Source organism: Drosophila takahashii, chromosome 2R (assembly GCF_030179915.1).
Source record: "Drosophila takahashii strain IR98-3 E-12201 chromosome 2R, DtakHiC1v2, whole genome shotgun sequence".
Taxonomy (NCBI): Eukaryota; Metazoa; Arthropoda; class Insecta; order Diptera; family Drosophilidae; genus Drosophila; species Drosophila takahashii.
The window spans coordinates 22,394,152-22,407,420 of NC_091679.1; the positions used below are offsets into that span (position 1 = coordinate 22,394,152).

A 13,269-nucleotide genomic window follows, 5' to 3' on the forward strand; every position below is an offset into this window, starting at 1 on the left:
ACAGAAAGCAGTGAGGAAAGCCCACCTGGCCAGAGCAGCACTAAGCTCTGATACAGCGCCAGTTCGGTTTCAGTCAGTTTGAGTTCGGCTATCGACTTGGCCGTTTGGAAGATGCGCGACACCAGACGCATCTCCTCCGAGTCGGATGTGTAGAACGCCTCCTGGGGCAGCATCACATCGCCGTAGAGTACCGCGTTCTGTGAGAGATCTAGCAGTCTGGACATGCGAACAATCGCCAGCTCAAAGGAGCCCGTCTTCAGCAGTAATATCTGGGGACAAACGGGGCATTGGTAAATCATTCATGGCAATCAAGGACACAAGATTACCTGATCATCCTGACTCAGGCGCATGAATCCCGGTATTAGCTTAGCAAATTCGATTATGTTCTGTATCATTTGTGTAAGCTTCTCGGCGCAGTCCAGCCAAAGTTCCTCTTGGCCCAGATTCTTGTAGTAGAGAATGCGTGACACATCCTACACGGCGAGGAATAATTAAATGCTCTGTTATCCAATGTATACTTTCGGGGTTTGTTGGCTAACACTCACCGGCTGCTTTCGGAACATGTCGTGCACAGCTTCCAGTTTGGTATTTGTGTTTGCATGCGCCTCCGCCAGCGTCTTGATCAGCACATCGTTGATATCGCCATCCGCTGAGAAGATATAGAAAAGTATTTATCAATTTTACTTTACACAATATTATGTACATTTTCGTAATAAATATATTTTATAACATTAATCACCAAAGAGATTACGTTTTTATACCCGTTACTCGTAGAGTAAAAGGGTATACTAGATTCGTGCAAAAGTATGTAACAGCTAGAAGGAAGCGTTTCCGACCCCATAAAGTATATATATTCTTGATCAGGGTCACTAGCCGAGTCGATCTAGCCATGTCCGTCTGTCCGTCTGTCCGTCTGTCCGTCTGTCCGTCTGTCCGTCTGTCTGTCCGTCTGTCTGTCTGTATGAACGCTGAGATCTCGGAAACTACAAAAGCTAGAAGGTTGAGATTTCCCACACATATTCTTTGGCTTCCTACGCAGCGCAAGTTTATTTTAGCCGAGCGCCACGCCCCCTCTAACGCCCACAATCGCCCACTAACGATTTTAAATTGGGTCCTGCGCCCACATCTTTAAAGATTTTCGAGAAGTATAAATGCAATTTTGTTGTGTATATTTATACCTATCAAAATGTAGAAGACATTTTTCAAATCGGACCATTCATTAAAAAGTTATACGCTTTATAAATTGTCAACATATATCTATCTCCCTCGCACTCCCTTTAGCTGAGTTACGATTATTAGTCGGGACACCAACCCGACACAGCGTTCGCACTCCCTTTAGCTGAGTGACGGGTATTAGATAGTCGGGACACCAACCCGACTATAGCGTTCTCTCTTGTTTTATTACAAATTTTATCAAATGTGGGAGATATCTCTTTGCAATAATTTATTTGTATGTATTTGGAAAATGTTGAGATAGAATTCTTTAAAGCACTATTTCTAAAAAAGGTAATCAACTTTATTTTTTAGTATAAATCTCAATAAAGTTAGACCAAGTCTTTATAGCCCCCAATTGAAGACAAATTAATTTGTATTATTTTTTAAGTACCGATCCCTTTCAAGTACTTTTTTAGGGACTCCCCACTCACCGTGACTAATAAATTCGGGATCGATTATTGTACTGCGCGGCTCGTAGGTGGTGCTGTCCACGTAGTCCGCCGAGATGTCGTACTGCATGGTCTGCTGGGGCGTCACGGAGGCCGAGTAGCCGTAGGGACTGCCGTAGCCCACCTCGTTGTTCGAATAGCCGCCGCTGTAGCTGAGTGACAAGAAGGGCATTACGGGTCGGGATCGGTGATGCAGGCAGACGGGGGAGAGAAAAGCAGACGAGAGGAGGGAGATAAAGAGCGAGGTCACCAGATAAAGGTCAAGATGGTCAAGGGTGTCGAAGGTATTCAGGGGCGAATCAATATTGGGGGGGTCGTTCTCATATCGGTCATAATACTGCACCTATTGTAGTTGTTGTGATGCAGCTGGTCGCTGCTCGAGGGCGTCTGCGTGTCATAGACGGAGCTGTCGGGTGCCGCGTCACTTTGGGCCCTCATCTGGGCCCGATGGAAGCGCACCTCGTCCTCGACCTTCTCGCGCTGCTTCTTGGACATCCTGCCGAACTTTACAGCTGCAAAGGGGCGTGGTCAAGGGGGCGGGATTAATACATTAATGCAGTGTGCAAACTGCTCACCGGCACCCAGAGAAAAATAAGGAAAGCCAATTGGGTAGATCTACTAAGGTAATTTAAAATCCCTTTTTCTTAAAATATCAGTGAACAAATAAATATCTATGGCACACCACTACTTCCTAACAGGAAATGACTAGCAATATCAATTGAATCTCCTAGCTAATTTCTCTGGGTGCACCGCTCAACACTTTTTACAGACCATCACGACTCATTCCCAATTTTAGGCACTTTTGCAGTCTACAGTATTGACAGCGGTTGCGATTAACGCGGTCCACGACACATTGCTTGTTGCGCGGACACTGGTAGTTCACCACCGAGCTCTGCGACCTTCGAAAGAATCCCTTGCAGCCCTCGCAGGTGATCACGCCGTAGTGCACGCCGGATGACTTGTCGCCGCAGACTTTGCATGGAATTATCTCAATTTGAGCTGCAACGATAGAATGGGAAATTATGTGTTAGGAAAGTGAATAAATAATATTCTAGGGAGCATCTAATACACTTAATAGAATGTGAATCCTACATTACTAAGGAATTTTCTTTAAATAAATGACATTATTAAACATTACCTAATTAAAGTCTCTTAATGATAAATAATACCGATAGGCATGCTGGATCATCAAATGCACTGTAAATAATGTATCAAATAAAAACACCTCTTAACGAGGTAAAAAACTAGTGACGACCGCACCTTCAACATACAAAAGTTCTGATATCAACATTTGTGACGAAAAATTATTACACTCGTCATTAAATAGACTTTCTAATATTTTCTCATTCGGCCCGCCCTAGCAAACTATTCCAGCCTTTTTCCCCTTACAGGCATTTTCTATTGCAGCGTGACGAATGAGAAAAGATTAGAAAGTCTATTTAATGACGAGTGTAATAATTTTTCGTCACAAATGTTGATATCAGAACTTTTGTATGTTGAAGGTGCGGTCGTCACTAGTTTTTTACCTCGTTAAGAGGTGTTTTTATTTGATATCAGAAGTTTTTGTTTGTTTACATTTGCTCTCATAGGAGCTAATATATACATTTAAATTTAAATTGGTCAATCATAATTTTTAAACTATTGTATTTTAACAAATTAAGTTAAAAAGGCGTTGAAGTATTTCAAAATACCTTTTAAACGAGGTATAGTACATGTCTGTACCTTTAGTAGTGTAGAACTTACAAACTAACGAAATTTAGCTATTTTTAGCTTTTTCCCGCTAAAGTAGCGGCTTTTTCCAAAAGTCGTAGAACAAAAGATTCCTATATGGAACTCTTAAGTGCAAATTTACTGATTCCATGACCCTAAAGTACAGTTCGGATACCCTCCCACAAAATTCAATACTCAGGGAGCGTTAATTGTTCGAGCTGGCAAAAGTGGCTATTTTCGAATAAAAATAACTTTTAAACGTGACTTTTTACAGTAATGTGTTATATACCAAAATTTAAGGAATCTCAAGGGCTATACAGTTTAAGGTTTTAAAGAAAATCGTTAGAGCCGTTTTTGAAAAAAATAAAAAAAAGCTAAAAAAAAAGTTTTAAAAAATTGTCTTTTGTTCATATTTTTTTAAGTATTACATTTACACAAATTGCATATAGAAGGCGTTTATAGCATTTAAAAATACCTTTCAAACGAGATGCAGCACAAGCCTGTAGCTTTAGTAGTATAGAAGTTACGGCTTTCCGAAATTTAGCTACTTATAGCTGTTTTCCCGCTAAACTAGCGGGTTTTTCCAAAAGTGGTAGAACAAAAGTTTTTTATATCGATGTGATGAACGTCATATCAAATTTTCAGAACTTAAAAAACATATTTTGGACAAGTGGACAAACAGAATTAAATTTTCATTTTGGGAAGAAGAAGAAAATCTTATTTTGGCTATAACTTTTGAACGGAGAGTCGGATTTTGACAAATGACCCCTCATTCGACGGGTATTTTCAAAAGGAATACAACTAAAACATTGCGAGGGGGCATTTATCCCCACCGGCCCCAACAGCTCCAAATTTCGAAATTTTCACTTTTTCACTTTCACCGCTCTCTCTCCCAAGCCAATTGATTTTCTTAAAGTCTTGGTATGCAATCCTGTTAGTTTTCGCAATACCTTTCGATAGGTGTATTATTCATTATGATCGGACCATCACAGTAGATTTTCATTTCTTCGTGTATATATAGTAGTCGCCTTCGCACACTCTCCTGGTGCGCTTCGTCACTACATGGACTGCCGTCCATAGTGATTTGTTCCCAATGTATTTCGGTGTGCTAAATCCAAATACGACAGAAATCATTCTCGATTATTTATTTTAAAACTTTCAATGGTAAGCAACTTAAAAATCTTGTACTATAATTATTTTGATTTTAAAACAAAGTCTGAAAAGTAAAGTTTCCAATAATTTGAAGCAGTAAGGCAGATTTTTCACGAATATCTTGGAGTTGGAGGACTTAAGAAATTTCGGATAGTCAACGCCCCGCAATTACAATCAATGGATTTCCCGATGCCAGCCTATCCATTGTCGGAGTTCAGACAAAGCCACTTCGACCCCAGAGAACTATTGCGCAATACTGTAATGTATTATCCATGCAGCACAATGCAGGCGGTACCTTAAGCCACTTGTCTGCCCAGACAATAAAGAATACGAATACCCCGACTGCGGATAAGGGAGGGAGGGCCTGGCAGAGGGGGAGGGAGATAGAGCGACAGCTGTTCGGATTTCCCTTGCAGGCCGCAATCCTTTCAGCAGTGATGCAATTTCCTGATCAACAGCAGTGCACCATCGCATCGCTGAGAACTGGTTCACGAAGAGAATTAAAGTTTGCCGCAAGTTACACTGGCCTGCACAAGTATTCTCCTCTGGTTGGTTTAATTTTATTTATTATACCCTTGCAGAGGGTATTATGATTTCAGTCAGAAGTTTGCAACGCAGTGAAGGAGACGTTTCCGACCCCATAAAGTATATATATTCTTGATCAGCATCACAAGACGAGTCGATCTAGCCATGTCCGTCTGTCCGTCTGTCCGTCTGTCTGTCTGTCCGTCTGTCCGTCTGTCCGTCTGTCCGTCTGTCTGTTTCTACGCAAACTAGTCTCTCAGTTTTTGAGCTATCGGGACGAAACTTTCGCAAAAGTCTTCTTTCTATTGCAGGTAGTATATATGTCGGAGCCGACCGGATCGGACAACTATATCTTATAGCTCCCATAGGAAGGATCGGAAGAAAAAAACTTTAAAAAATTCTAGCTTCGGTGTTTTTTGAAATATTACCTTCTACTTTTGGGGATGTTATTTTTTAAATATTTCTGAATTTCGAATTAATTATTTAAAAAATCGGACTACTATATCATATAGCTGCCATAGGAACGATCGGAAAATTAATGGAAAAGTAATAGGAAATAAATTCTAGCTTCTTTGATTTTTATTGTATTATCTTCTACTCTAGGATATGACTCTTTTTAAATATTTCCGAATTTCAATTTTAATTTGATCAAAATCGGACGACTATATCATATAGCTGCCATAGGAACGATCGGAAAATTAATGAGAAATATTAGAAAATTAACATTTTTGCGATTTGTTAATTAATAGGAATGATCTGCAAGGGTATATAAGCTTCGGCTGGCCGAAGCTAGCTTCCTTTCTTGTTTTTATTAACGGAACCAGTTATTTATTTATAATACATATCAGACCATAAATTATATGAAATTTATTTGCAACTTGCCTAACTTGAAATATAGAGTGTGAAAGAAAACCCTACTTTCTATAATTTAAATTCACGATCATTTTTAAGGGCTGATGAAAAGATTTAATATTTCTTATGTGTTTTATTAAATCTTAGCATATTAAAACCATATCGTGAATTAATTGCAAAAAATGATTGATTCAATCTGGTACGAACCTATGAGATAAAAATGTGTTCATTGTTGCATATTCTTTTAAGCAAAGTGAGCCCCGATCATGACATAATTAAAAATGAGATTCCCATTTCTTATTATTTTGAATCATATATTTTTACAAAGGGATTTACATATTTATTAAACTGCATTTTCTCGAGCGTGATTTTTTTGCAGCCCAGTGTAGACTTAAAAGCCAGTACGCGAGAGCGAGAGAGTGAAGGAGCGAGGGAGAGAGCGCGAGCGGGCAGATTGGTCTCGTCTGGCGGCGGTATTGTGTAATCTAGGCGCTTTGCCTTGCGTATTTGTGTTTGTATTTACCCACGAGGATGAAAGATGCGCGCTGAACCGAACGCACACAAATACGAATGCCGACGCAGCAGCCTCCGCAGCAGCAGCGACGCCGGCTGAGACGCTGGCAGCGAAGTCGACGTCGGCAGCGAGGGAGCTAACAAAAAAATAGACAACAAAAAGCAACACCAACACAAGCGTAGCTTGAAAAATGTGCCAAGCGCTGACGCTTTTTATTTTCCTTTTTTTTGTATCGGATTGGAGAAATGTGTGACAGATGATGAGTGAGTGAGTAACCCGACTGGCTTTGTGTGAGTGAGTGACTGAATGTTTTTCAAGTGTCAATGAACTTTTCCCACACGGCAGTATCTCGACGTTCTCGGCGAGCGAAGAAAAAGAAAACAAAAACAAAATCGAAAAGAAAGTTCTCTGCGCCGGAGACTCTCTTTGTTGGCCGTACTCTTTGGGGGCTCCGATTCTCTTACCTCCGCAGAGAGAGCGGCTCTCTCTTGCGTTGCAACTGAGCGGGCAGACAGATATTTAATTATAATAGAATGTGTGTCGTCATCGGTGAAAAAGAGGGGTTTTTAAGGGGATTTAGTCGGGCTTCAAGCGGTGTGGGGCTGGCTCACTTAAGCCGTTTTAAACTTTTTATCGTTCTCGGGCATTACGAAATACTCGAAATACTTGCACGGAAAATGCAGTATCTGTGAGGCCTTTCCCCCGAAAACATATAAATCTTTATCTGAAGTACCGGAGGAATGTGCGTGTTTATGGGTCTTCAGACAGATAAGTCGGGGGTAACTGCACAAAGAGCGTGGCAAAGAGAGGGGCACATTCACCATTATGACAAGTAAAAGCTTCAAACTTTACAGGCCATTCCCACTCATTTGTATGCAGTTCAGGAAATCGATAAGTCAAGCAATTGCACTCACACATGTATTTTAAAGGTGGAACTAACCTTTTTCTTGGCGAAAAAAGAGTTGTCTAAAAAGTTACGAAAAGTAATCGAACCCATAATACAACAATGTTTTAAAAGCCCAAGATAAAGCAAATTTAAAATAAAGCTATCTATGTTTGGTTAACATTATTTTTTTTTCCTCTTGAGAAATTTGAGACCAAGCAAATATTAGATCCCAACATGTCTGGCCAAAACTTACATGGTAACAAGTCACCTCAGGGTAATTAACTTTAGCCTACGCACATTTTCGCCCCCATTTGGGTTAACAAGTATCAGGCGCAAATATTTACTTAATTCGCGGTGCGAAAAAGTGTGTCATGAAATACATTTTATTGTCTTATTTGGCATTTTTTGCCTTGTGTACTTTGACGGCGAGAAAACAAAATGTATGACATACTTTTCTTGAAACGAAGGCAAATATTGGGTGAAATTGTTTACTTATCAGAGGTAAAAGGCAGGAATAAAACGGTGAATTTAGTGTACGTAAACATCAATAATAAATGCATAAGAGCTTTAATAAATTTTTAATTAGCTGCGACTGTTTTATTAATTGTTCACGAGTGGCACGAACGCCTTTGCTCAATGAAAACGCATCCATTCAATTATTAGGTAACTCCACATCATCACGTACACGCACCGTTGTCGGGTAGAAAACAAGTTACAGTTTGCCAACCGAAGAAAACTGCATTTCGTGGGGTTGATCAACCAACAAGTTTGCTACGCCTATGCTCAACCCAAAGGAAAATTAATTGCCGTCCAAAAGCGGCCCAATAAAATAAATTCTGAATGGCCAACGCCAGCAAACGTGAATAAAAATAAAAAAAGCCATGCGGAAAACCGCCCAAATATTTTGCATATGCAATTTATTTGCACTGCCCCGCAGGCTTTCTTTTTGCACTGCTTCTGCTGGGTGCAGCAATAACCAGAAGTCAAAATTAATATGTTCTTCTTTATTGCGAATGCATGCCCGCAAAAAATGCAGTTCGCCAAGAAGCAGCAGAAACCGAGTAAAAAGTGTAAAAAGCATTCGCACATGCATGTGTGCACACTTGCATACGAGAATTAATATGCAACGACATGTGCTAACGAAAAAAATACATCCATGCATATAGAAAAACCCGGGAGATCGGGCGGGACGCACGGCTGTCAGGGGCGGGGGGCGCCGGCCGCAGGGGGGGCTGCTGCATATGAATTGCAGTTTTTGGCACTGCGGCGAGCGGCAAAGTCAAATAAAATAACAATAACAGCGCCCCAAACTATAGCAATGATATAAAAAAAACACACATAATACCTCACAAACAGTGTGACCAAACGTAGCAAAGACTACACAGATATTTATTATATTAAATATTTTATATATTATATTAAATAAAAATCAGATATTTTAGTTTTATTCATAAACATATGAACATGAATGGGAAAATAGTTTCGTATTTTGTTTTTTTAGTTCGATAATATGCTCTATGCATATTATTCTATTAGGTTTTACTGATCTAATAATGAGTGTTAAGAAAAAATCAGCCTTTGCTTGAAAATCGGATGAAATTCTTAATGCGGTTATTCCACTACATTGTTCGGCTCATTCATTAGAGCAATTTTTTCTCAGCCTATACGATTTTACATAGGTGCGAGCAAGACAGATGTATGTCAGCTGCAATGAGCAATAAATGAGTAAAATTGTAAAAACCGATGGGCAATTTTAGTATTTTTTTTTGGGATTTTAAAATACTTCCAAACGGTATTACCTGGACCGATGAGCAATGAGCAAAATTGAATCTAAAAAGTACAATTTTGCTGCTACTGTGAAATGGGATCAATAATAAAAATTGATTTGATTTTTTTTGGTTGAATTGCCAAACCTTTTGCGTCTAATAAGGTGCTATAAACAAATATGAACAATACAAAAATTATTTTAGTGGCCTAATTACTCCGTTGCCAACTAAAAATAACCAGTCAAAGTTATTTGAATTATAAAGTTTAAATTTAACGTCTAAATTTTAAGTGACCATGCCATCTTATCCAAACAAATCCCAAAAATAGCATATATATTTGTCCCTTTCTAAGCCTCCAATGAATGCTCTAATGAATGAGCCAAACAATGTAGTGGAATAACCGCATAAATACATCAGTACAAATTCCAACTGAACGGGTTTTTTTATAATTCTGATGCAGTTTCTGCACATTTTCAACCACTGTGCTGAGGCAGAGAGTAATGCTCAGTCAATTTTGAGTTGCCCATGTGGCAGCGCAGCCGACTTTGCTGCGACTGCGATTGCTGTTGCTGCCGCTGATGCAGTTGTTGTTGCTGCTGCTGCTGCGGCTATTGCACAAGTTGCTCGTTCGTCGAAACGCCGAGGCTGGCGGCAGAGACGTCGACTGAGGCACGAGCTCGCAGCGTCGGCAAATCGCAATTCGCAACTCGCATTCGCAGTGGCAAAAAGCAGCTTCGTAAGTGGGTCAGCGAGCTGTGGGGTCAATGCACCAGTCGACTGCCTTGTGGCCAAAAGAGAGCGACAAAGAGAGGGCCGCGCTCTCTTCTCTGATGTCTCTCTGCTGCTGTCGTGTTTCATTCTTTTGCCGCCAAGCAAATGCTAATAGAAAACTGGTTTTCAGCTTTCACAAAAATTACAAAAAAAAAGAGGTAAAAGGGGGGAGGCCGGGTGCTTAGGGGGAGTCTTTTAGCCGGCTGTGCGAAATGCCGTTAGAGAAGAAAGAGCATTAGCATTAGCATGCTGGCTACGTAATTTGTCGCTTTCTTTTCGGCCAGCTCATTGTTGTTATTTTCTCTTCCCTTCGCATACTTGCCAAAGCTCCGTAGAATGCCGTTAGAATTTCGTAAGGTCCAAAATTCATTCATCTCGAAATATACATAATATGAGGCGGCTAGGGGCTATAAACTTCGGCTAACGGTCCCCGTACGAATCGGTTCTTTTTTTGGCCACATGATGAAGACGTTGGCTTGGCATTTTTGTAATGTTTACATTTCGCACTCGCTCGCTCCTGCTCTTTTCCCTAGTGCCCTCCCTGTCGCACTGCCGGCGTACGTGACGCGCTCGTTCTTTTGTTGCCAACAAAAGAATTTCTCATATACAAATTTTTGACTGGGCCCACAAGTTTATTGACCCACGGAACAAAATAAAAAAAAGCAGAAAAGAAGAGGCTGAAACAGCGCAAGAATTTGCCATTTTTAGTCGATTTAATGAAACGTTAAGCATTTTCACCAAATGATGTAATTTCTCTTCGTAATCCGATCGCTTTCTACATGAGGATTATACAAAGTAATGATTCGAAAGGCCAAAAAAGTATAAGTGCACCTCAATTAGTCAGGTCGTCGAACACATGACGTATGCGCGATTTATTATATTGTTTCCCAAACATCACGTATACGCCGCTTCACGTGATGATGGCAGGCGAGAACAATTGGCAAATATATCAAAAGAGAGCGAGCAAAATTTACTAGTTTTCTTCGAAATGATTCACAGTTTTGTGAAAAATTTCGTTGTCGTTTTAGATTTACAGCCAATTATTTGTTAGAATTGTTGGTTTATATATTAAGACTCTAGTACAGTACAAATTCATTTAATAATGAATAATTTGTATGTAACTGGCATTAAATATTTTCGGGACATTTGATACTTATTCGATGTATGTGGTAAAAACAAGTCGAAAGCAATGGATTAGCATTTGTTATTACTAATTTGGTTTAAACATGCATCTATTAAAATTCAAGACAGTTTTTATTTAATTGTTCTCCTTGGTTGCATTGATATATTATTAAGGAATCTGTATTTATAATTAAGAGGCAAACTCAGTAGTTATATATATATTTCGATTACATATAAATGTAACCAAGCTAGAGATCCATATCGAGATTTCACTCATAGGCTTCACAGAATGGAAACAAGTTTTTAAGTCTGACTGATTGCTAAGGAAAACAACATTAAGCCTGAAAATCACCTGGAAAATTCCCCAAACAATGGTCTCAGCCAGGAGTTGGTATGGGTAAATGCATATTTATGTGCTTGACATCGAAGTTCCCCAACCACCACCCCGAAAACAAATACCCAAACCGCGCCGCAGCATAAAAAGTAGGCCTGCGGCATTATTTATACACGCTTCAAATGCACCAGCTACGCTGTAGCATAAATGAAACTCAACGAAAAAAAAAATAGAAAAACACAGGGAAAATACCTTGAAAACCTCAAAAGCCACACACAAAGCTTGTAAACTGACTTCTTTGGTTTCTGATTGTTTTTCTTTCAGCTTTGCGCAACAAATGCACTTAAGTAGCCAATTATTTATGGTATTTAAGTGTTTTGACTAAAGCATCAACCAAAAAGAACTCGACGTCAACTTTTGCCGTTTGCAGCTTGCAATTTGGCCAAAACAAGAATTTTCAAGTTGAGCCAGACCAAGACAGACTCAAAAATCGCACACAAATGCGAGATATACGAAAAATGCAATCCGTGTGGGGGAAAACAGAGTTCTTGAAGAAAATCCATTCATAGTGGTCGTCGGGTTGATGGAAACCAGACAAACTCGTTTTTCCACCATTAATTAAAATGTGTTTTTTTTTATTTCGGCTGAAATGTCTGCAAAATTAACAACAACCATTATAAAACCAACAACGATTGCAGTTTGCTACTGAAAAAAGGCAGAAGAAAAACCCGAAAGAGCGAGCGAGAGGGGGCAAGCGCGGGAAGGAGAGAGATAGAGATAAAGTGCTTCTATCCGCCCTGTTGGCTGTACTGCCGCTGGCGTCATGCAAATTGTAATCAACAAACAACAAAATTTTCTGTAGAGTTGAAAACTATACTGCAGTCACAGTGAGCACTCGTTTATAGTTTGGAGATTTATTCTTAAAAGTATCTAAAAATTTAACTCTTATTGCATACACTGTATGGGCTGATTACTCCATGTAATTAAATCTTGGAAAATATTTACTTTAAATGTATTGATAGTAATAGAAACAAGAAAAGAAGCTAGCTTCGGCCAGCCGAAGCTTATATACCCTTGCAGATCGTGCGTATTAATTTACAAATCGCCGAAATGTTAAATTTCCTATTATTTTGACATTATTTTTTTTTTAATATGATATAGTCATTCGATTTTTTTAAAACTTTATCCGAAATTCAGAAGTATATAAAAAATTGTTTACAAAAGGTAATATTTGAAAAAACACCAATGCTAGAATTTTTTTCCATTATTTTTCCGATTATTCCAATGGGATATAGTTGTCCGACCCGACTGGTTCCGACTTATATATATATAATAATATAGTATACTACCTGCAATAGAAAGAAGACTTTGGGAACCCTATTCAACCCGATAGTTTAAAATCTGAGAGACTAGTTTGCGAAAAAATGGACAGACAGACTGTCGGACAGACGGACATGGCTAAATCGACTGGTCTGGTGAAGCTGACCAATAATTTATATACATCAGCGGTCGGCACACACATACGTTGACATTTTGTATTTTATTTGTGTGAGTAATTTGCACTGGGCAGCTCATCGATGTGTGTGTGCAGACCGCTGTTCTACGTTATACATGTGCGAGCAGCGCGCCGGCAGAACAAAACCCTATGCTCACTTAATAGGGCGCTGCCGACCGCTGATATACATACATTGTAGGGTCGGAAACGTCTCCTTCACTGCGAACTTCTGAATCATAAGGGGGATTCCCTAAACTGTTGAATTGCTGAATTGTTGAATTTTGGTCAGCTGTTAATCAGCTGTTCCATACAAAGTCAACTTTCAGAAATTTCAGCAATTCATCAGCCTCGGGGCTGCTGAAATTTTTGTTGAATTGCTGAAAAGCCAGAGTTGTCACCTTTTTTTAAAAGTCGTGGCAACTCTGTAACATTTTAGTATCACCAGTACGCATTATTTATTTTAAAATCAACTTAGAAA

At 39.4% G+C, this 13,269-nt stretch overlaps 1 protein-coding gene across 3 annotated transcripts in view; it reads right to left on the bottom strand.

The window, feature by feature from the left end:
• Hr3 (Hormone receptor 3) overlaps positions 1–13,269 on the bottom strand; it is a 34,238-nt gene that overhangs the window by 2,845 nt on the left and 18,124 nt on the right. For 2 of the 3 annotated variants that reach the window (XM_070212968.1, XM_017144731.3), the window contains exons 2-7: positions 2,436–2,663; positions 2,008–2,176; positions 1,647–1,816; positions 546–649; positions 327–473; positions 26–269 (exon numbers count right to left, since the gene is read on the bottom strand). In XM_070212968.1, the coding sequence (XP_070069069.1) occupies positions 26–269; positions 327–473; positions 546–649; positions 1,647–1,816; positions 2,008–2,176; positions 2,436–2,663 (1,062 nt within the window). The remainder of the gene's footprint in view (positions 1–25; positions 270–326; positions 474–545; positions 650–1,646; positions 1,817–2,007; positions 2,177–2,435; positions 2,664–13,269) is intronic. The other variant, XM_070212969.1, reaches the window with a different exon arrangement.